We start from the raw sequence: 23,125 nt of genomic DNA, 5'->3' as shown, positions 1-23,125 counted from the left end.
CCGGGGGGCGGGGCTTTGGGGTGGCCACGCCCACTTCGGGAAGGGAGGGGCCGGAGGGGGGCGGGGGCTTTGGGTGGCCACGCCCATTTCGGGAAGGGAGGGGGCGGAGGGGGGCGGGGCTTGGGGTGGCCACGCCCACTTCGGGAAGGGAGGGGGCGGAGGGGGGGCGGGGGCTTGGGGTGGCCATGCCCACTTCAGGAAGGGAGGGGGCGGAGGGGGGCGGGGCTTGGGGTGGCCACGCCCACTTCGGGAAGGGAGGGGGCGGAGGGGGGCGGGGCTTGGGGTGGCCACGCCCACTTCGGGAAGGGAGGGGCCGGAGGGGGCAGAGGGGTGGCCTGACCCCATAGGGGGGACACGGGGCAGGGGGGGGCCCCCACGGGGGACACGGCCCCGGGGGGGGGCCCCGACCCCCCCAGGGGACATGGGCAAGGGGACAGCCCCCCCCCCGGGGGACGCTGCCCCAGGGACATCGCGGGCCTGACCCCGTAAGGGACGGGGGCCTGGGGGTGTCCCCACAGCTGACCCCATAGGGGACACAGCCCCATGGGTGTCCCCACTGTCCCCGTACCTGACCCCACAGGGGACACAGACCCGGGGATGTCCCCCAGCCCCCCAGGGGACACTGCCCCAGGGACATCCCATGCCTGACCCCATAAGGGACATGGCCCTGGGGGTGTCCCCACAGCTGACCCCATTGGGGACATGGCCCCACGGGTGTCCCCGCTGTCCCCATACCTGACCCCATAGGGGACATGGCTCAAGGGACGACCCCACTGTCCCTGTGCCCAACCCCATGGGGGACACAGCCCCCGGGGACATTCCTGTTGTCCCTATGCCTGGCCCCATAGGGGACATGGCCCTGGGGATGTCCCCACAGCTGACCCCATAGGGGACACGGCCCCATGGGTGTCCTTGTTGCCCCTATGCCTGGCCCCATAGGGGACAGGGACCTGGAGATGTCCCCGCTGTCCCCACACCTGACCCCATAAGGGACACAGGCTGGGGAACGTCCCCACACACGACCCCAACGTCCCTGTGCCCAACCCCATAGGGGACATGGCAGGGGGGATGTCCCCGTGCCTGGTGCCTGACCCCATAGGGGACAGGGACCTGGGGCAGTCCCCACACGTGACCCCACAGGAGACAGGGGCTGGGGGAGGACCCCACTGTCCCCGTGCCCGACCCCATGGGGAACACAGCCCCAAGGATGTCCCCACCCTGTCCCCATACCTGACCCCACAGGGGACAACGCCATGGGGGACACAGCCCAGGGGACGATCCCACAGGGGACAGGGGATGACCCCATAGGGGACACAGCCCACGGAACGACCCCACTGTCCCCATACCTGACCCCACAGGGGACAACCCCATGGGGCACACGGCCCAGGGGACGACCCCACTGTCCCCATACCTGACCCCACAGGGGACATGGCCCATGGGACGACCCCAATATCCCCATATCTGACCCCACAGGGGCCAGGGGACGACCCCATCGGGGACATGGCCCACGGAATGACCCCAATATCCCCATATCTGACCCCACAGGGGCTAGGGGACGACCCCATGGGGGACACGGCCCACGGAACGACCCCATTGTCCCCATACCTGACCCTACAGGGGACAACCCCATGGGGGACACGGCCCAGGGGACGACCCCACTGTCCCCATACCCAACCCCACAGGGGACACGGTCCACAGAACGACCCCAATATCCCCATATCTGACCCCACAGGGGACACAGCCATGGAACGACCCCAATATCCCCGTATCTGACCCCACAGGGGATGACCCCATGGGGGACATGGCCCAGGGGACGACCCCACTGTCCCCACACCCGACCCCACAGGGGCCAGGGGATGACGCAGCCGCCCCCATACCCATTACAGGGGGAGGGTCCCCACGCAGCGCAGACCCCGAGCGCCGCCCCCCCGCCCCAACCCCATTGAGGCCCCCCCAAAAACCCCCCCTTCCGGGGCCCTTTCGACACCCACGTGAGTTTTATTGACTCGCGACGAGGAGAACGGGGCCGCTCCGGGGCGAATCGGCAGCCCCGGGGGGGGGATATGGGGTCGGGGGAAACGGGGGGGGGGGGGGCGGGGCGCTGCCCTACAACACCTGCACAATGGGATGGAGCTGCACGACGGGTACGGGACGAGGCGGGGGGCGCGGCGCCATTTGGGGGGGGGGGGCACCGAGACGACCCCCCCCCCCCCGGCGCCTCCTGGCTCCTCGAACCCCCCCCCCCCCCCCCAAAAAAAAAAAAAAAAAACCAAAAAAACCCTTTTTGTAGGGCAAAGGGCGGGGGGGGGGAGCCTTAATCCTGCTTCTTGTCCCCGGGGGGTGGCGGCGGCGGGGGGGGGGCAGGGGGGGCCGCGCCCCCCCCGGGCCCTGCTGCTCGCCGCTGATGCCGAACTCGTTGACGCGCGTCAGGTCCACGCGGTAGATCCAGCGCTGGTAGAGGTAAATGAAGAAGACGACGTCTGCGGGGGGGGGGAAGAGGGACGAGATGAAAGGGGGGGGCCCTACGCAGCCCCCGGGACCCCCCCCCCGGACCCCCCCCCCCCCTCGGGGCTCACCGTCCCGCAGGCAGCCTATCCTGTACATCATGGGCATCTTGATGACGAAGGCGAAGAGGTCGTCGATGAAGGTGTTGAGGGCTTTGTAGGTGAGCATCCGCCAGGGCAGGTGGGCCACCGACTTCAGCTTGTAGTTGATGAAGAGCTGGGGGGTCATGGTGATGAAGCCTGAAAAAGGGGGGGGCGACCTCGTTAGGCTCGTTAGGCTAACGAAGCGGAGCCGGGTTGGCCTCCGGGGAAGGGGGGCGCGACCGTTCGTCCGCCCTCCGCGGCTCCCAGCCCGAGGAAAAGAAGCAAGGAAAGGTGTAAAAATGTCCGGGGGGTCGGTGCCAGGAGAGCCCTGGGGGTGGGGTGGGGGGGGTTAAAGGGTCGAAAGGGGCTGGTTTGGGGTGAAAGCCGGGGATTTAATCGCATGGGGCAGGTGGGACCCCCGCGGCTCGCCCCAAAGGGGATCAGGACGAGCCCGAAACACCCAACGTCGGCCACCGGAGGCGGCGACGGGGACCCCAAACTCCTCCGGGCAGCCCCCCTCCAGGTCTCCCCAGGCTCACCGTGACCGATTTCTGCCTCCCCACCCCCCCCAAACCTCTCCTTTCTCACCCTAAAACCCTCGCTCCCCCTCCCCGCCATCCCCGGGAGCCCCCCTGGATTATTAAATCCCACCCCGAGGCGTCCCCGGAGCCCCGAAGGTCCCCGCGGGTGCCAACCCCTTCCCTCGGGGGACCCGCGCCAACCCCGCTGCTGGTGAAAATCCGCGATTTTGGGGGGATTTCGGAGGATTTTGGGCCTCGGGCAGCCCGCGGGGGGGGGCTCACCGAAGGTGAGGAGGAAGCCGTAGAGCATGCTGAGCACCCAGGAGTACCAGCCCTTGTGCTCCAGGTACAGCAGGCTGTACACGGCGTAACAGCCCAGCAAGGGGAAGAGGATCCACGAGAGGTACCGGAACGCCATCTGGGGGAGCCGACGACACCGGGATCAGCCGGGAACGGGGGGGGGGGGGGGGGGGCAAAGCCCCCTGCCCCGCTGTTTCCCCGCCCTGGGTGGGGTGGGGGGGGGGTCGTCGGAGCAGCCCCCGGCGCCACTCACGTCGTCGTACACCTTCGTGGAGGACTCGATGTAGGTGGACTTGTCCGTGAAGGTCGGGCGCGGGAGCAGCCCCGCCACCTTGTGCTCTCGGTCCAGCTGCCGGGGGGGGGGGGGCAAAAAAAACCCCAAAAACCCATCAGGGTGTGCCCCAGCGCCGGCATGGACGTCTGTCCCCCCCCCCAGCGCCCGCTTACCCGCACGTCCATGACCTTTGTGATCTTCCAGAGGTCGATGAGGAGCCCGATGAAGACGCTGACCTGCACCACGAAGTTGGTCTCGTTGTCCAGGATGTAGAGGAGGACGACGAGGGACTGGAAGACGCCGAAGAAGACGGAGCGGACCGAGAGCCCCTCCAGGGACTGCCGGCTGTTCCAGAACTGGATGTCTGCGGGGGTGGGGTGGGGGGCAACGGCGTCACCCCCCCCTCCCCCGGGAGCGGGGAGCGCCCCGGGTGGGATGCGGGGACCCAAAACCCGCCGCTCTCGGGCTTCGCACCCTCAATTCGGCACCGGGCACGGCCCCAAGGGCGGCTCGGGACCCGCCGTCACCCCCCCCCGGGGACGGCACGAGGCGGAGGGACAGGGTTTTGGGGCTGTCCCCACCCCCACCCCCCGCCGCCGACCCGGTCCCGGGGCGGCGCTCACCATTTTTGAAGGCCAGGAACTCAAAAACGCTGTGGACGATGGAGACGACGATGGTCAGCGCCAGCAGGTAGGGGGTTCGTCTCCAGCAGGGCCACCTGGAACGGGGTGGGGGGGGGCGAGGACCACGCTGAGCCCCTCCCCGTCCTCCCGGGGCCGGGGGGGGGGTCGGGGAGGCACCGAGGGGTGGAATTGGGCCGTGGTCTCCCAACCTCTATCAACCAGAAGGGCAGCGTGGGGGGGTCCCTGCACACCCCCCCGTCCCCGTTTTGAGCTGTTGGGGTCCCGACGCGCGTAAGGACCAGACCAGGCTGCCCAAATCCCCATCCGAGCTGATTTGGGGGCACCCCAACCCGCTCCGGGCGGCCGGGTGGGGGTCCCGCCACCCCCAGAGCGGCGAATTTCCGCCTCGTGTCTGACGCGGAATTAAAAATCCCTGAAAATCGGAGCCCCGGGGTGGGGGGGACGCCGCCGCCGCCGTGCGCGTGGGGCAAGGAGCCGGGGTGCCGGGCCACGAGCAGGGACAGCGTGGCGGGGAGCGGGGGCGGCCCGAGGCCGGCTCTCACCTTCACCGAGTCCTGCTCCTCGTCCGACTGCTCGTAGAGGTCCTCCCCGAGGAAATTCCAGGGCGACTTGGTGCTTTGGGCGGCGTAGAGCTGCCAGCGCCACAGGGAGAGCGGGCAGAAGGAGAGGCGGAAGGGCAGGCGCTGCAGGGTCTCGTTGATGGGGAAGTAATCCTTCTGCAGGTTCCAGTAGTCATTGAAGTAGAGGATGGGGTAGTAGTCGCCGCTGATGGCGTCGAACTTCACGTCTGGAGAGGGCACGGGGGGTGAGAAGGGGAAGGGAAAGCGTCAGGGAGCCACGAGGGACGTTGTCCCGGGGCCGGGGGAGGAGGAGGACGCGTTCCCCGAGGGCTCAGCGGGACAAAGCCGCTCCTGCGGGGCCCAGAAAAAGCTGAGGAGCCCCCAAGCCGGGAATTTCGTCCCGTCCCCGCGGGGTTCGGCGCGCCGGGCGCCGCCAGGACGGCCGCCGGCACGAGGTGGGAAGGCGGGCCACGAGGGCGTCGAGGCACAAACCCTCAAAAAAAACCCCAAAATCTATAAAAAAAAAGGGGGTGGCGGCGCCTCTTACACTGGTCCAGGGGCGGCGGGACGCTGCCCTTCACCCAGGGCGTGTGGTCGTCCACCATGTTGATGGTCAGGTTGGGGTGCCAGTGCGAGATCACCTCCACGGGGCCGTAATCCTCCGCCCTCTGCGAGGAGAAGGCGGCCGCCCGGCGGCGCCCCGCTCAGCGGGAGGGCGCCGGGGCGAAGCCCACGGGGGTTGGGGGGGGGGGGAAAAAACGGGGCGAGGAAGCAGCCCCCACCTTAATCATCTCCGGGTCGGCCTCCGTCTCGCCCGTCAGGAGGTTTTTGGTCTTCTGGAAGCGCCGCCGCTTGTATTTGTTGATCACTGGAAGGGAAGAAGGGAGCTGAGCGCCCCCCCCGGCCCCGGCTCCCTGCCCCAGCGCCGCGCAGGATGGCACGAGGAAGGGGGGGGCTAGGGAAGCTACGGCCCGTTGTGGGGGGGTCGGGGTGGTTTAGGGCAGGCACAGACGGAGCAGAGCAGCCCCGTTTTCCTCCCCGAACGCCTCGGGGACCGATCCGGAACCGTGGCCCGGTTAGCCCGGGGGACCGTCCTCGGAGCCAACCCAGCAGCCAAGCCCTCGGGATAACCCTGGCGCCGTCGGAGACGCCCAAAAATGGGGGTCCGGACCCCCCCCCCAATCCCGCAGGAGAACCCGAAGGTGGCCAAATCCTCCCCTCTGCGCCCACCGACACGGCTCTGTGCCCCCGTTAAGGGCCCGGAGCCCCCCCCCCACGACTCACGGCTGGGCACCACGAGAGGGTTTTCCTGCGAGGGGATCACGAAAAAAAAAAAACAAAAAAAAACAAAAAACACCCTAAAACGGACAAACGCGAGGCAGGACACCGGGAGTTGGCCTTCCTCTGGGCTGATTTCAGGGCTTGCTGAAGGCAAACAGCTCAGCGAGTGCTTCTGGGGGGGGTGGGGGGGGGGGAAATTAGGGTGCCCCCAGCCCCCCCCCGGGCCGTACTTCGCGACGTGTGCACGGTGGCGAGGCGCCTGTAGAGGTTTTTCTGCCGGGGGTCGGGGTGGAAGCCGCTCTTCGTGAAGTAGACGTGGATGTAGATGGAGCCGTTCTGCTGCACGCTCTGAAACCGCGGGGACGGAACGAGGTCGGAAGGGACCCCTGGGGGTCTCTGCTCCCCCCCCCCAACCCCCCCCCAGGGCTCAGCACCACATCCAGGCGCCTCAGGAGGTCTCCGGCACGAGGAGGGGGGACTCCAGCACCCTTGGGTGCCGCCGCCGCAGCGCTCCGCCACCCGCACGGCGCTACCCCGACGCCTAGCCGGCCCCCGTCCCGCTCCAGTTTGTGCCCAGTGCCTCCAGTCCCGGCGCTGGGCACCGCTACAGAGAGCCTGGATCGGCCCCCGCTGCGCCCCCCCTTCGCGTTATTTACGGATATCGACGAGATTTCCCCGAGAATCCTTCTTTTTTAGGCAGCCCAGCCCCATCGTCATCCTCACGGCCGGGCTCTCCCCGGGGCGCCCACGTCCCCCTTTTGTGCTGGGGGAGGGGGGGGGGGGCAGAAGTGGACCCAGACCTCCAGGCGCAGCCCCCCCAGAGCTAAGCGGAGGGGCGCGAGCCCCCCTGGGGAGCCGGGCGGGTTCGCTGCGTTTAAATCCTCCAAGCCACGGCTCCCCGACGGGACAATAAAGAAAAAAAAAAAAGTGAAAAAAACGGTTTTTGCTTCGTCGCACCCAAACAGCGGCGCACCTGCACCCCCGCGCCCCGCCGTGGCGCGGCGAGGACGAAGTTTTCCCACCACCACCCCCCCGTTGACGGCGCGGCCGACCCCACCTGGGAGATGTCCACCTCGCCGTAGTGCTCGTAGCAGCCGTCGGCGTTCTCCCCGCTGGTCCAGTCCCCGTAGACCAGGTCCCGCTTCTGCCAGAAGAGCGCGGAGCTGACGTTGAAGTCCGTAAAGTGCTCGTGCTCCGAGATGTAAACGTAGAGGTCCTGCGGGGAGGGGAGCATCAGCGGCCGCCGGGGGGGGGTCACCGCCGCTCCGGGCGGCGCCGACCCCAAAACCACACAGAAACCCCTCAAAAAAGTGCCCAAACGCCGCCTCCGCCGCTCAAAACCACCCAGAAACGGCCCCAAAAAGCTGCCTAAACGCCGCGCCGCCCCCAAAACCACCCAGAAACCCCCCAAAAAAGTGCCCAATGCCGCGCCACCCCCCAAACCACCCAGAAACCCCCCCAAAAAAGTGACCAAACACCACGCCGCCCCCCAAAACCACCCTGAAACCCCCCAAAAAAGCTGCCCAAACGCCGCCTCCGCCGCCCAAAACCACCCAGAAACGGCCCCAAAAAGCTTCCCAAACGCCGCGCCGCCCCCAAAACCACCCAGAAACGGCCCCAAAAAGCTGCCCAAACGCCGCGCCACCCCCCAAAACCACCCAGAAACGGCCCCAAAAAACTGCCCAAACGCCGCGCTGCCCCCCAAAACCACCCAGAAACGTGCCCAAACGCCGCGCTGCCCCCCCAAAACCACCCAGAAACCCCCCCAAAAAGCTGCCCAAATGCCACGCAGGCCCCCCAAACCACCCAGAACCCCCCCAAAAACTGCCCAAACGCCTCGCTGCCCCCAAAACCACCCAGAAACCCCCCAAAAAGTGCCAAATGCCACGCAGCCCCCCCCCCAACCACCCAGAAACCCCCCAAAAAACTGCCCAAACACCGCACCGCCCCCAAAACCACCCAGAAACCCCCCCAAAAAGTGCCCAAACGCCGCCCCCCCCCTGGTTACCATTAAAGTGTCCTTGGGGAAGAGGTTTCGGCTGGGGGCCCGCGGCGTCCCCCCCCGCGCCGCTCGGCTCCTGGGGCGCCGGCCCGCGGCGGAACCAGCTGCTGATGGCCCAGATGATGAAGATCCTGGGGGGGGGGGGGAAGGAGGAAAAACGTTCACGGCCGCGCCGACGGCCCTCCGAAATACGTGGCGGGGGGGGGGTGAGGGGGGGCGCCATCGGAGCCCAAGGGCTGGGGGGTGGGGGGGGCAGGGAATTTGCCGTCCAGGCTCTGAAATATTTCGAGGAAACGGGCGTTTTGGGGAGGTTTCACGGCGGAGCCCCGCCGGCCAGGCGGCGGGAAGGATTTCCAGCGGCTTTTCCTCGGGGCTGAAGCTCCGAAACGTCTCCTTCGCCCCTTCTCCGCCGCCCGGGGCGACCCCGAAGATTTTTGGGGTGGGGGGGGGGGGATCTGCCCCGCTCTCCACGCGGCGAAAAGGATCTCCCGTGCGTGACGCCCGGTTTTTGGGGAGGAATTAATTCATCCCGGGTGGGACGGGAGGAGAAAATAAAAACGGCCCCCGTATCCTCCCCGGGGGGGGAACGGGGCGCCGAAGCAGCCCGCTGCCCCCGGAGGAGCCTTCGAAACCCCTCTGAGAGCAGCCGCAGCGGCTCCGTCCTCCGGCACGAGGCCGCAGGTGCCCGAAACCGCCCCCTCAGGAAAAAATGCCGGGCACGGCGGCGGGGAGGAGGCGCGGCGGCGACCCAACGCGCCCGGGGCACGCGCGAGGACTTTGCCTCCCGCTCCTCCGAGGAGCCGCGGGCAGCGCCCGGGGGCACCCGGGGGACAGGGGACACCGGGGGGGGGGGACACAGCACGGCCCTGGGGACGCTGTGACATGGGGTGGGGGGGGGGGACATGGCATGGCCCTGGGGACATTGGGGCAGGGGAAAGGGGTAAGGGGGGGCACAGAAGGACCCCCAGGGCCACTGGGGAAGGGGACGTGGGGGGGGGACGGGACACAGCACGGCCCTGGGGACGTTGTGGCAGGGGATGGGGACATGGGGGGGGGGGGGACACAGCATGGCCCCGGTGACACTGGGGCAAGGGAAACGGACACGGGGGGGCACAGAAGGACCCCCAGGGACACTTGGGGCAGGAGAAGGGGACATGGGGGGGGGGGGGGGCACAGCCCTGGTGACGCCATGGCAGGGGCACCATGGCAGGGGAAAGGGACACCGGGGGGGACACAGCATGGCCCTGGGGACGCTGGGGCGGGGGGGAGGGGACGAAGCACGGCCCCTGGGGACACTGTGACAGGGGAAGGGGACACGGGGGGGGCACAGAAGGACCCCCAGGGTCACTGGGGCAGGGGATGGGGACACAGCACGGCCCCTGGGGACACTGTGCCGGGGGAAGGGGACACGGGGGGGGGGGACACGGCACAGCCCTGGGGACACTGTACAATGGGAAGGGGACATGGGGGGGCACAGCATGACCCTGGTGACACTGTGCTGGGGGGAGGGGACACGGGGGGACACAGCATGGCCCCAGGGACACTGGGGCAGGGGAAATGGACAAGGGGGGACACAGAAGGACCCCCAGGGACACTGTGGCGGAGGAAGGGGACATGGGGGGACACAGCATGGCCCTGGGGACACTGGGGCAGGGGAAAGGGACGCGGGGGGGGGCACAGAAGGACCCCCAGGGACACTGGGGCAGGGGATGGGGACACGGGGGGGTCATGGCACGGCCCTGATGACACCGTGCCGGGGGGAGGGGACACGGGGGGGACATGGCACGGCCCCAGGGACACTGGGGCAAGGGAAAGGGACACGGGGGGGCACAGAAGGACCCCCAGGGACACTGGGGCAGGGGATGGGGACACGGGGGGACATGGCACGGCCCTGGGGACACTGGGGCAGGGGAAAGGGACACGGGGGGCGCAGAGAAGGACCCCCAGGGACACTGTGGTGGAGGAAGGGGACATGGGGGGGACACAGCATGGCCCTGGGGACACTGGGGCAGGGGAAAGGGACACGGGGGGGGGCACAGAAGGACCCCCAGGGACACTGGGGCAGGGGATGGGGACACGGGGGGTCATGGCACGGCCCTGATGACACCGTGCCGGGGGAGGGGACACGGGGGGGACATTGCATAGCCCTGGGGACACTGGGGCAAGGGAAGGGGACACGGGGGGGCACAGAAGGACCCCCAGGGACACTGGGGCAGGGGATGGGGACACGGGGGGGACATGGCACGGCCCTGGGGACACTGGGGCAGGGGAAAGGGACACGGGGGCGCAGAGAAGGACCCCAGGGACACTGTGGTGGAGGAAGGGGACATGGGGGGGACACAGCATGGCCCTGGGGACACTGGGGCAGGGGAAAGGGACACGGGGGGGGGGGGCACAGAAGGACCCCCAGGGACACTGGGGCAGGGGATGGGGACACGGGGGGGTCATGGCACGGCCCTGATGACACCGTGCCGGGGGAGGGGACACGGGGGGGACATTGCATAGCCCTGGGGACACTGGGGCAAGGGAAGGGGACATGGGGGGCACAGAAGGGACCCCAGGGCCACTGTGGTGGAGGAAGGGGACACGGGGGTCATGGCACGGCCCTGATGACACTGTGCCGGGGGGAGGGGACATGGGGGGGACATTGCATAGCCCTGGGGACACTGGGGCAAGGGAAGGGGACATGGGGGGGCACAGAAGGGACCCCAGGGACACTGGGGCAGGGGATGGGGACACGGGGGGGACATGGCACGGCCCTGGGGACACCGTGCCGGGGGAAGGGGACACGGGGGGGACAGGGCACGACCGGGGGGGGACAGCCGGCCCCGGGGGGGCTCACCCGGCCCGTACCTGAAGAGGACGCCCTTCAGCACCTGCCAGGCGTTGGGCGCCGGCTGCTGCCGCTGCGTCTCGGCCGCCGCCGCCTCCCCTCCGCCGGCGCTGCCGTTGCTGGTGACCTGCGGGAGGCGGAGGTGGGACGGTGAGAGCCGCCGGGCCCCCATACCGGAGCCCTCACCCCTCCCCCCGGGGCTCCCCCGTCCCGTACCTGCCCCGGGCCCGCCGCGGGCCCCGCCGCCGCCGCCGCCTCCCTGCCCGGCGCCGCCATTTTGCTGCGCCGCCCGCGCAGCTCTCGCGAGAGCGGCCGGGGGGGGGCGGGGCCCGGGGGAGGGAGGAGGCGTGGCTATGGGGGGAGTGGGCGTGTCTGGGAGGGAGGGGGCGTGGCTAACGCGAAGGGGGCGTGGCTAAAGGGAAGGGGGCGGGTCTATGAGGAAGGTGCGTGCCTATGGGAGAGGGGGCGTGGCTACGGCGAGGGGGCGTGGCTATGGCGAGGGGGCGTGGCTATGGGGGTGAGGGGCGTGGCTATGATGAAGGAGGCGTGTCCACGGCGAAAGGGGGCGTGTCCCGCGGGGAGCGTGACGCGCTAGGGGGCGTGGCCAGGAGCGGCGGGGGGCGTGGCCAGGAGCGGCGGGGGGCGTGGTCCCGAGCGGCGGGGGGGCGTGGCCCCCGAAAGGGCGCGCCCCGGGAAACCCCTCCCGGCCCCCGCCCCGCCCCGCCCGTGACGTCACCGGCGGCGGCCAATGGCGGCGCGGCCCGCGCGGGGATTTCCAGCTCCGGCGGCCGCGCGGCCTCGGGCTCCGGTGGCGGGGGGCGGCGGCGGCGCCGGGGGGGGGGCAGCGGCGGCGGCCATGGCGCTGCCGCTCGGTGCGTGGGGGCCGGGGGGGGGGCGGGGGGAGGGGGGCGGGGTTGGGGGCTGGGGGGGGCACCGGAGGGGGGGGGGGGCAACGGGGGGGGGCGGCAACGGGGGGGGGGGGCACCGGGGGGGGGAGGGGGGACACCGGGGGGGGGACGCTGGGGGGAGGGGGGATAACGGGGGGGGACACCGGGGAGGGGGGACACCGGGGGGAGGGGTCACAACGGGGGGAGGGGGGACAACTGGGGGGGAGGGACACCGGGGGAGGGGGGGGGCACCAGGGGGGACGCTGGGGGGAGGGGGGACACCGGGGGGAAGGGGGAGGGGTCACACCGGGGGGGGAGGGGGGACACCGAGGGGGAGGGATAACGGGGGGGGGGGAGGGGGGACACCGGGTGTCTTCCGGGGGGGGGGGGTGGGAACCAGGGGGGCCGGGGATGCCCACGGGGGAGGGGACCGAGGGGGTGACCGGGGGGTAGCGGGGGGGGGAAGGGTTTTTTTTTGGGGGGGGGGGTGTTAGGGGAGAGGGGGAGGCTGGTTTGGTGGGGGGGGGTCAGGATCGGGCCCTCCCCAATCGTGGGGGGATTTTAGGGAGAGGGGGACCCACCCTCATTGGGGGGGCGGATTTTTTCGGGGGGGGCAGGATCCTGGGGCACCCCCCCCCCAATCGCTGCTGTGGGTGGGGGGGGCTCGTCCTGGGGGTCCCTGTCCTGGGGGGGCAGTGGTCCTGCCCCCCTCTGCTTTGGCCCTTTCTTAGGGGGGGGGCAGCTCCCTGCTGTTGCCCCCCACCCCCTCACCGTGCCCCCCCCAAAATCCAGGAGCCGCCCTGCAGGACCCCAGCCTGGGCATGGCGCACGCAGCACCGGTGGCTGGTGAGACCCCAATATCCCCCCCCCCCAAAAGTCACCCCCCCCCCTTAAAACTGACCCCCCCCCCTTAAAACCGACCCCCCCACGCCCCTAAAACCGCCCCCCCCGCCGTTCTTTCCCTTCACAGATGACCTCGGTGAGGGGCCGGGACGCGCGGCGGTGCCGGATCCGACCTCCCGGGGGCCGTGAGCGGGGTTCGGGGGGTGGGATTAGGGTTAGGGGATTGTGATTTGGATTAGGATTGGGATTAGGATTGGGATTGGGATTAGGATTAGGATTGGGATTGGGATTAGGATTGGGATTAGGATTAGGGGTGGGGGGGGTGCAGGGGGCAGCGACCCCCCTGGAGCATTTTAACGGGGGGCGGCTGCAAGCGCTGCCTATGAATGGGAGTGGGATGGGATCTGTGCTCATGCCCCCCCCCCCCCAAAGAAAAATTAATTAATTGACAATCTGATTAATTAACCCGCAGAGATCATCGAGGAGGTGATGAAGGAGGACGGCTTCCAACCGGACGCGGCCCCCGCTTTGCCCCGGGCCCCCCCGCCCCCAGGCTGGTGCCCCGCGGCTGCGGCCCCCGGCTCCGCCGCCCTCCCCTCCGCTGAGCCGCGGGCTGGGGGGCTGGCGCTGGGCCGGGGGGGGCCGGGGGGCGGCCGCCGGAGCCCCCGCTTGGTGATCACGGAGCAGCCGAAGCAGCGGGGGATGCGCTTCCGCTACGAGTGCGAGGGGCGCTCGGCCGGCAGCATCCTGGGGGAGAGCAGCACCGAGGCCAGCAAGACGCTGCCCGCCATCGAGGTGGGGGGGGGGGGCACTGGGGGGGGGGGGGGGCACGAGGTGGGGGGGGCATGGGGGGATGCTGGGGGGGCGTGGGACACGGTGCTGGAGCCCTATGGGGGTGGGGGGGATTGGGGGGGGGCACTTGGGGAGGTGGGGGGGACATGAGGTGGGGGGGACACGAGGTGGGGGGGCATGGGGGGGGGGACAGGAGGTGGGGGGGGGGGACACAAGGTGTGGGGGGGGCATGGGGGGGATGCGGGGGGGGGTGTGGGACACGGTGCTGGAGCCCTGTGGGGGTGGGGAGGGGGAGTTGGGGGGGTACAAAGGGGGGGGCGTGGGGGGGGACATGGGGTGGGGGGGGCATGGGGGGATGCGGGGGGGTGGCGTGGGATATGGTGCTGGAGCCCCGTGGGGGTGGGGAGGGGGGTTGGGGGGGGGGGCACTTGGGAGGTGGGGGGGGGCGGGGGGTTACGGCCCGGGGGGCTGGGGGGGTTGGGGGGGTGGTAGGGGTGCTGGGGGGGGGGTCCTGGGGGGTGGTAGGGGTGCTGGGGGGTCCTGGGGTGCTGGGGGGGGGTCCTGGGGGGGTGGTAGGGGTGCTGGGGGGGTCCTGGGGGAGCCCCGGGGGGCTGTTGGGGAGGTAGGGGTGCTGGGGAGCCCCCCCAATGGGTGCTGGGGGGTCCTGGGGGGGCTGCAGGCGAGGTAGGGGTCACGGGGAGCCCCCCCGTGGGTATTTGGGGGGGGGGGCTGGAGGGGTTGGGGAGCCCCCCAGTGGGTGCTGGGGGGGTCTTGTGGGAGCCCTGGGGGGCTGCTGGGGACCCGTGGATTTGGGGGAGGGAACCGGCAGAACCCTGTGGGTGCTGTGGGGGGGCCAGTAAAGCCCCCATGGGTGCTGGGGGGCTATCGTGAGACCCACAATTTTTTTGGGGGGGGCGCTATTATGAGACCCCCAAATATTTTTTTGTAGGGGGCTATTGTGAGACCTACAGGGCTTTTTTTTTCGGGGGGGGGGGGGCTATTCCGAGACCCCCGCTTCTTTTTTTTTTTTTTGAGGCGGGGGCTATTGCGAGACCCCCAACTATTATTTTTTTTTGAGGGGGGGGTGTATTGTGAGACACCCCCCCCCAGTGTTTTTTTTTTTGAGGGGGGGGCAATGGATCCCTACGTGCGCGGCGCCGCCCGGATCCCCCGGCGACCTCTCGGCGCCGCGTTTTTTTCCCTCCTCCCCCCGACAAGCGGCGTTGAGGGGGGTGTGTGGATGAAAAGTGGTGGTGGGGGGGCTCACCCTGACCCCCCGACCCCCCCCAGCTGCTGAACTGCCAGGCCATCCCCGAGGTGAAGGTGACGGCGTGCCTGGTGTGGAAGGACTGGCCCCACCGCGTGCACCCCCACGGGCTGGTGGGCAAGGACTGCAGCAACGGGCTGTGCCAGGTGCTGCTGCAGCCCCAGAGCAACCCCAAGCACAGGTGGGTGCCCCCCCCCCTGCCCCGTGACCCCCCCATTATAACACCCCGGAGCCCCCCCCCCAGCTCTCCCCGTGTGTGCCCCCCCCCCCCGGCAGCTTCAGCAACCTGGGCATCCAGTGCGTGAAGAAGAAGGAGATCGAGGCGGCCATCGAGAGGAAGCTGCAGCTGGGCATCGACCCCTTCAAAGGTGCCTTTTGTTGGGGGGGGCGGCTCCGGACCCCCCCTTCAGGGGATGCTGACCCCCCCCGCCATCCCCGCAGCCGGCTCGCTGAAGAACCACCAGGAGGTGGACATGAACGTGGTGCGCATCTGCTTCCAGGCGTCCTACCAGGACGGCGCGGGGCGCACGCGGCTGCTCAGCCCCGTCCTCTCCGAGCCCATCTTCGACAAGAGTACGGGGCCGGGGGGGGGGGGGGCGGGGGCGGCCCCGGTCCAGTCCCTGGATGTGGTCCCCGTGCCTCGTCCTAATCCCAGTCCCGGTGCCTGGTCCCAGTGCCTCATCCTGGTCCCAGTCCCTCTACACGGTCCCAGTTCCCCTACATGGTTCCCATGCCCAATCCCCGTGCCTCATCCTAATCCCAATCCCAGTGCCCGGTCCCAGTACTTGATCTTGGTCCCAGTCCCCCTACATGGTTCCCATGCCTGGTCCCAGTGCCTGATCTTGGTCCCAGTCCCCCCGCATGGTTCCCATGCCCAGTCCCAGTGCTTCATCCTGGTCCCAGTGCCTCATCCTAATCCCAGTCCCAGTGCCTGGTCCCAGTACCTGATCTCGGTCCCAGTCCCCCCGCACGGTCCCCATGCCCAGTCCCAGTGCCTCATCCTGGTCCCAATCCCCGTGCCTCATCCTAATCCCAGTCCCGGTGCCTGGTCCCAGTGCCTCATCCTGGTCCCAGTCCCTCTACACGGTCCCAGTTCCCCTGCATGGTTCCCATGCCCAGTCCCAGTGCCTCATCCTAATCCCAATCCCAGTGCCCGGTCCCAGTACTTGATCTTGGTCCCAGTCCCCCCACACGGTTCCCATGCCCAGTCCCAGTGCTTCATCCTGGTCCCAGTGCCTCATCCTAATCCCAGTCCCAGTGCCTGGTTCCGGTGCCTGATCTTGGTCCCAGTCCCCCTGCACAGTTCCCATGCCCAGTCCCAGTGCCTCATCCTGGTCCCAATCCCCATGCCTCATCCTAATCCCAGTCCCAGTGCCCGGTCCCACTGCCTGATCTCGGTCCCAGTCCCCCTGCATGGTTCCCATGCCTGGTCCCCGTGCCTCATCCTAATCCCAATCCCAGTACTTGATCTTGGTCCCAGTCCCCCTACATGGTTCCCATGCCTGGTCCCAGTGCCTGATCTTGGTCCCAGTCCCCCTGTATGGTTCCCATGCCCAGTCCCAGTGCCTCATCCTGGTCCCAATCCCCATGCCTCATCCTAATCCCAGTCCCAGTGCCCGGTCCCACTGCCTGATCTCGGTCCCAGTCCCCCTGCATGGTTCCCATGCCTGGTCCCCGTGCCTCATCCTAATCCCAATCCCAGTACTTGATCTTGGTCCCAGTCCCCCTACATGGTTCCCATGCCTGGTCCCAGTGCCTGATCTTGGTCCCAGTCCCCCTGTATGGTTCCCATGCCCAGTCCCAGTGCCTCATCCTGGTCCCAATCCCCGTGCCTCATCCTAATCCCAGTCCCAGTGCCCGGTCCCACTGCCTGATCTCGGTCCCAGTCCCCCCACACGGTTCCCATGCCCAGTCCCAGTGCCTCATCCTGGTCCCAATCCCCGTGCCTCATCCTAATCCCAGTCCCAGTGCCCGGTCCCACTGCCTGATCTCGGTCCCAGTCCCCCTGCATGGTTCCCATGCCCGGTCCCCGTGCCTCATCCTAATCCCAGTCCCAGTGCCTGGTCCCAGTGCTTGATCTTGGTCTCAGTCCCCCTGCACGGTTCCCATGCCTGGTCCCAGTGCCTCATCCTGGTCCCAATCCCCGTGCCTCATCCTAATCCCACTCCCATTGCCCGGTCCCAGTACTTGATCTTGGTCCCAGTCCCCCTACACGGTCCCCATGCCCCATCCCAGTGCCTCATCCAGGTCCCAGTCCCAGTGCCTGGTCCGGGTGCCTGTTCCCAGCCCCCAGTGCCCGTTCCCAGCCCCCAGTGCCCAGTCCCAGTGCCCATTCCCAGTTCCCAGTCCCCGGTCCCATTCCCAGTGCCCAGCCCGTTCCCAGCCCCCAGTGCCCATTCCCAGTGCCCATTCCCAGCCCCCAGTGCCCATTCCCAGTGCCCATTCCCAGCCCCCAGCCCATTCCCAGTGCCCATTCCTAGTCCCCAGCCCATTCCCAGTGCCTGTTCCCAGTTCCCAGTGCCTGTTTCCAGCCCCCAGCCCATTCCCAGTGCCCAGTCCCTGGTCCCATTCCCCAGCCCCCAGTGCCCATTCCCCAGCCCCCAGCCCATTCCCAGTGCCCAGTCCCTGGTCCCAGTCCCAGCCCCCAGTGCCCATTCCCAGTACCCGTTCCCAGCCCCCAGCCCATTCCCAGTGCCCAGTCCCAGTGCCCGTTCCCAGTTCCCAGTCCCCGGTCCCATTCCCAGTGCCCAGTGCCCAGCCCGTTCCCAGCCCCCAGTGCCCGTTCCCAGCCCCCAGTGCCCATTCCCAGTGCCCATTCCCAGCCCCCAGCCCATTCCCAGTGCCCATTCCTAGTCCCCAGCCCATTCCCAGTGCCTGTTCCCAGTTCCCAGTGCCCGTTCCCAGTTCCCAGCTCCCAGCCCATTCCCAGTGCCCATTCCTAGTCCCCAGCCCATTCCCAGTGCCTGTTCCCAGTTCCCAGTGCCTGTTTCCAGCCCCCAGCCCATTCCCAGTGCCCAGCCCCCAGTGCCCATTCCCAGCCCCCAGTGCCCATTCCCAGCCCCCAGCCCATTCCCAGTGCCCAGTCCCGGGTCCCAGTCCCAGCCCCCAGTGCCCATTCCCAGCCACCAGCCCATTCCCAGTACCCGTTCCCAGCCCCCAGCCCATTCCCAGTGCCCAGTCCCAGTGCCCATTCCCAGTTCCCAGTCCCCGGTCCCATTCCCAGTGCCCATTCCCAGCCCCCAGCCCATTCCCAGTGCCCATTCCTAGTCCCCAGCCCATTCCCAGTGCCTGTTCCCAGTTCCCAGTGCCTGTTTCCAGCCCCCAGCCCATTCCCAGTGCCCAGTCCCTGGTCCCATTCCCAGCCCCCAGTGCCCATTCCCAGCCCCCAGCCCATTCCCAGTGCCCAGTCCCTGGTCCCAGTCCCAGCCCCCAGTGCCCATTCCCAGTACCCGTTCCCAGCCCCCAGCCCATTCCCAGTGCCCAGTCCCAGTGCCCGTTCCCAGTTCCCAGTCCCCGGTCCCATTCCCAGTGCCCAGTGCCCAGCCCGTTCCCAGCCCCCAGTGCCCGTTCCCAGCCCCCAGTGCCCATTCCCAGTGCCCATTCCCAGCCCCCAGCCCATTCCCAGTGCCCATTCCTAGTCCCCAGCCCATTCCCAGTGCCTGTTCCCAGTTCCCAGTGCCCGTTCCCAGTTCCCAGCTCCCAGCCCATTCCCAGTGCCCATTCCTAGTCCCCAGCCCATTCCCAGTGCCTGTTCCCAGTTCCCAGTGCCTGTTTCCAGCCCCCAGCCCATTCCCAGTGCCCAGCCCCCAGTGCCCATTCCCAGCCCCCAGTGCCCATTCCCAGCCCCCAGCCCATTCCCAGTGCCCAGTCCCGGGTCCCAGTCCCAGCCCCCAGTGCCCATTCCCAGCCACCAGCCCATTCCCAGTACCCGTTCCCAGCCCCCAGCCCATTCCCAGTGCCCAGTCCCAGTGCCCATTCCCAGTTCCCAGTCCCCGGTCCCATTCCCAGTGCCCATTCCCAGCCCCCAGCCCATTCCCAGTGCCCATTCCTAGTCCCCAGCCCATTCCCAGTGCCTGTTCCCAGTTCCCAGTGCCTGTTTCCAGCCCCCAGCCCATTCCCAGTGCCCAGTCCCTGGTCCCATTCCCAGCCCCCAGTGCCCATTCCCAGCCCCCAGCCCATTCCCAGTGCCCATTCCCAGTGTCCGTTCCCAGCTCCCAGTGCCCATTCCCAGTGCCCATTCCCAGCCCCCAGTGCCCATTCCCAGCCCCCAGCCCATTCCCAGTGCCCGTTCCTAGTGTCCGTTCCCAGCTCCCAGTGCCCATTCCCAGCCCCCAGCCCATTCCCAGTGCCCGTTCCTAGTGTCCGTTCCCAGCTCCCAGCCCATTCCCAGTGCCTGTTCCCAGCCCCCAGCCCATTCCCCGTACCCGTTCCCAGCCCCCAGTGCCCGTTCCCAGTAGCCGTTCCCAGCCCCCAGTGCCCGTTCCCAGTGCCCGGTCCCATTCCCGGTGCCCCCCCCCGCAGAGTCCACCAACACGTCGGAGCTGCGCATCTGCCGCATGAACAAGGAGAGCGGCCCCTGCACGGGCGGCGAGGAGCTCTACCTCCTCTGCGACAAGGTCCAGAAAGGTGGGGGCGCCCCAATGGGGGGGGGACACAAGGTCGGGGGGCGGGGGGGGCACGGCCCCGCTGACCCCGTCCCCGCAGAGGACATCGCGGTGGTTTTCCGCAAGGAGACGTGGGAGGCGCGGGCGGACTTCTCGCAGGCGGACGTGCACCGGCAGGTGGCCATCGTGCTGAAGACGCCCCCGTACCAGCAGCTGGAGCTGGCCGAGCCCGTGGAGGTGGAGGTGTTCCTGCAGCGCCTCACCGACAGCGTCTGCAGCGAGGCCTTCCGCTTCACGTACCTGCCCCGCGAGCACGGTGCGGCCCCCGGGGCGGGGGGACGCGGGGGGAGAGGTGGGATGGGGATGGGAGAAATGGGATGGGGACGTGGGGACAGGGATGGGGACGTGGGATGGGGACGTGGGATGGGGACGGGAGTGATGGGATGGGGATGGGAGAGGTGGGATGGGGACGGGAGTGATGGGATGGGGATGGGAGTGATGGGATGGGGATGGGAGAGGTGGGATGGGGACAGGAGAAATGGGATGGGGACGTGGGGATGGGGACGGGGACGTGGGATGGGGACGTAGGGACAGGGATGGGGACGGGAGAGGTGGGATGGGGACGGGGGGACAGGGATGGGAGAGGTGGGATGGGGACATGGGGATGGGGACGGGAGAGGTGGGATGGGGACGGGAGAGGTGGGATGGGGACGGGAGAGGTGGGATGGGGACGTAGGGACAGGGATGGGGACGTGGGATGGGGATGGGAGAGGTGGGATGGGGACATGGGGATGGGGATGGGAGAGGTGGGATGGGGACGTAGGGACAGGGATGGGGACGTGGGATGGGGATGGGAGAGGTGGGATGGGGACATGGGGATGGGGACGGGAGAGGTGGGATGGGGACGTAGGGACAGGGATGGGGACGTGGGATGGGGATGGGAGAGGTGGGATGGGGACGTGGGATGGGGATGGGGATATGGGACGGGGACAGGAGAAATGGGATGGGAACAGGGACAGGGTTGGGGACATGGGATAGGGATGGGGACATGGGATGGGGACATGGGGACAGGGACAGGGTTGGGGACATGGGATAGGGATGGGGACATGGGATGGGGACAGGAGAAATGGGATGGGGACGTGGGGATGGGGATGGGAGTGATGGGATGGGGATGGGAGAGGTGAGATGGGGACATGGGATGGGGACATGGGATAGGGACAGGGATGGGGATGGGAGAGGTGGGATGGGGACATGGGATGGGGACGTGGGATGGGGATGGCGATATGGGATGGGAACAGGGATGGGGACAGGGGATGGGGACAGGAGAGGTGGGATGGGGACATGGGATGGGGACATGGGATGGGGACATGGGATGGGGACATGGGATGGGGACGGGAGAGGTGGGATGGGGACGTGGGGACAGGAGAGGTGGGATGGGGACGTGGGGATATGGGATTGGGACAGGGATGGGGACGGGAAAGGGACAAGGATGGGGACATGGGATGGGGACAGGAAAAATGGGTTGGGAACAGGGATGGGGACGGGAGTGGTGGGATGGGGACATGGGGACAGGGACAGGGTTGGGGACATGGGTTGGGGATGGGAGAGGTGGGATGGGGACATGGGGATGGGGACAAGAGAAATGGGATGGGGATGGGAGAGATGGGGTTGGGACATGGGATGGGGACATGGGATAGGGATGGGGATGGGAGAAATGGGATGGGGACGGGATGGGGACAGAAGAGGTGGGATGGGGACATGGGATAAGGACAGGGATGGGGACATGGGATGGGGACAGGAGAAATGGGATGGGGACAGGGACAAGAGGTGGGACGGGGACGTGGGGTGGGGACGGGGCCAGGAACGGGGACACGGGGACGGGGCTGCGAGAGCCAGAGGGGGGACGTGGGGGGGGGGGACAGACAGGGGATGGGGACACGGGGTGGGGACGAGAGAGCCCGGGACTGGGACACGGAGGGGGGGCACAGGGGGGCACAGGGGACGGGGACACGGGGATTTACCCCCCCCACACACCCCCAGACGCCTACGGGGTGAAGGTGAAGCGGAAGCGCGGCATGCCCGACGTGCTGGAGGAGCTCTCGGGCGCAGGTGGGTGCCGGGGGGGCTGGGGGGGCACCCTAAATATGGGGGCCCCCCTTCACCTCCACCCCCCCCCCGTGCCCCGGGACCCCCCCCCCAGATCCGTACGGGATCGAGGCCAAGCGCAGGAAGCCGCCGCCGGGCTTCATGGATCACTTCGCTCCGCTGCCGGCAGCAGGTGGGGGCCGCGGGGGGGGACGTGGTGGGGACCCCCCCAGGGCCTGGGGGAGCCCCCGGGGCCTGGGGGAGCCCCCCCCCAACAGTGCTGGGGGTCCCCGTTCCGAGGGGTCCCCCGAGGGTGGGAGAAGCCCCCCAGGCCCCAGCCAAGGCTGGGAAAGTGCCCCAAAAATATTCTAGACCCCCCCCCAAAATATTGTAGCCCCCCCCAAAGATATTGTAGCCCCCCAGAAAATTATATCCCCCCAAAAAAATATTGTAGCCCCGCCCAAAAATACTGTAGACCCCCCCAAATATTGTAACCCCCCAAAAAATATTGTAGCCCCCCCCAAAAATATTGTAGCACCCCCAAAAATATTGTAGCCCCCCCAAAAAAAATTGTAGCCCCCCAAATATTGTAGCCCCCCAAAATATTGTAGCCCCCCCAAAATATTGTGCCCCCCCCATGTTGTGGGGTACCCTCCCTATATATCGTGTCCCCCCCAAGTTGTGGGGTGTCCCCCCACGTTGTGCCCCCCCCCTTATTTTGTGGGGTCCCCCTATAAGTTTGGGCCCCCCTAGGTTGTGCCCCCCCATCCATGTTAGGGCCCCCCCATACTGTGCCCCCCCCACTGTGGGCTGACCCCCCAGCTCTCACAGGCTGCCCACCCCCCCCAATTGTTGCGCCCCCCCCCAAATCCGGGCCACAACACCGGGGGGCACTCCTCATTTTTTGGGGTGCCCCCCCCTTATTGCCCCCCCTTTAGGACCACCCCTGCAGCCCCCATTACGGTGTATTTGGGGGGGGGCACGAATCTCCCCCAGCCCCCCTCCCCAGGCTGTGGGGGGGTGACCCTGACCCCCCAATTTTTTCTCCCCCCCCCTTTTTTTCTCCCCCCCCTTTTTTTCTCCCCCCCAGAAGAAACCTTCGCCCTCCTGGCGGCGGAGCCGGAGCCTCTGGACGCCTTCGCCCAGCTCTACGCCCCCTTCCCCCCCCGCCCCCCCCCCGGTTTGTGCGGCCCCCCCCCACCCCCTGGCCCCCCCGGCGGCCCCCCCGGATTTGGGGGGGGCTGCCTGGGCCCCGAGCTGCTGGCGGAGCCCCCCGGACCCCCACCCCACCGCCAGCCTGGTGGGCACCCACATGTTCCCCGGCCACGACCTGCGCCTGGGGGACCTCTGAGCCCCCCCCTCCGGGACACCGTGGGGGTCCCCAATGTCAACCCCCCCCCCCAAAAACCTCCCCCCCCAGGCCACCCCCCCTCCCCACGGGGGCGTGGAGCCGCTTTGCACTATATTTATGGGGTGTGGGGGGGGGCCCCCCGTCACCCCCTGCCCCCCCCCAAAAAAAAAAAAATATGGGCAGCTTTTTTTGGGGGGGGGGCGCGGGGGGGGAGGGGTCTGTGCCTGTGGCCCCCCCCCCCCCGTTGTCCCCTGGTCCCCAGCGGGGGTGGGGCAATAAAGCCATCGAGTCCT

General features: G+C 68.6%; 3 protein-coding genes across 3 annotated transcripts; 2 read left to right on the top strand and 1 right to left on the bottom strand.

The window, feature by feature from the left end:
- Positions 1-2,091: 2,091 nt before the first annotated feature.
- Positions 2,092-11,322, bottom strand: CLPTM1 (CLPTM1 regulator of GABA type A receptor forward trafficking). The gene is given in 16 exon segments (XM_066984514.1): positions 2,092-2,480; positions 2,577-2,744; positions 3,392-3,527; positions 3,663-3,758; positions 3,857-4,047; positions 4,307-4,382; positions 4,384-4,401; positions 4,870-5,114; positions 5,435-5,555; positions 5,670-5,755; positions 6,399-6,516; positions 7,226-7,384; positions 8,177-8,230; positions 8,232-8,301; positions 11,024-11,130; positions 11,220-11,322. Coding segments are annotated over 16 exon segments (2,079 nt in total). The 5' UTR covers positions 11,280-11,322; the 3' UTR covers positions 2,092-2,106.
- A 404-nt stretch (positions 11,323-11,726) lies between these two features.
- LOC136787341 (transcription factor RelB homolog) lies at positions 11,727-13,151 on the top strand. Its single transcript, XM_066984522.1, has 3 exons — positions 11,727-11,875; positions 12,683-12,736; positions 12,861-13,151. The coding sequence occupies exons 1-3, from the start codon at positions 11,752-11,754 to the stop codon at positions 12,920-12,922; spliced, it is 240 nt and encodes a 79-aa protein (XP_066840623.1). The 5' UTR covers positions 11,727-11,751; the 3' UTR covers positions 12,923-13,151.
- Positions 13,152-13,185: 34 nt separating this feature from the next.
- Positions 13,186-23,125, top strand: RELB (RELB proto-oncogene, NF-kB subunit). The gene is given in 10 exon segments (XM_066984517.1): positions 13,186-13,528; positions 14,816-14,973; positions 15,069-15,160; positions 15,234-15,365; positions 19,314-19,418; positions 19,497-19,712; positions 21,437-21,505; positions 21,597-21,674; positions 22,572-22,669; positions 22,671-23,125. Coding segments are annotated over 10 exon segments (1,416 nt in total). The 5' UTR covers positions 13,186-13,222; the 3' UTR covers positions 22,833-23,125.

This window comes from Anser cygnoides, chromosome 29, assembly GCF_040182565.1.
Source record: "Anser cygnoides isolate HZ-2024a breed goose chromosome 29, Taihu_goose_T2T_genome, whole genome shotgun sequence".
NCBI lineage: Eukaryota > Metazoa > Chordata > Aves > Anseriformes > Anatidae > Anser > Anser cygnoides.
The sequence above is the reverse complement of the archived record's forward strand: the minus strand, read 5'-3'. Positions and strand labels throughout refer to the sequence as shown.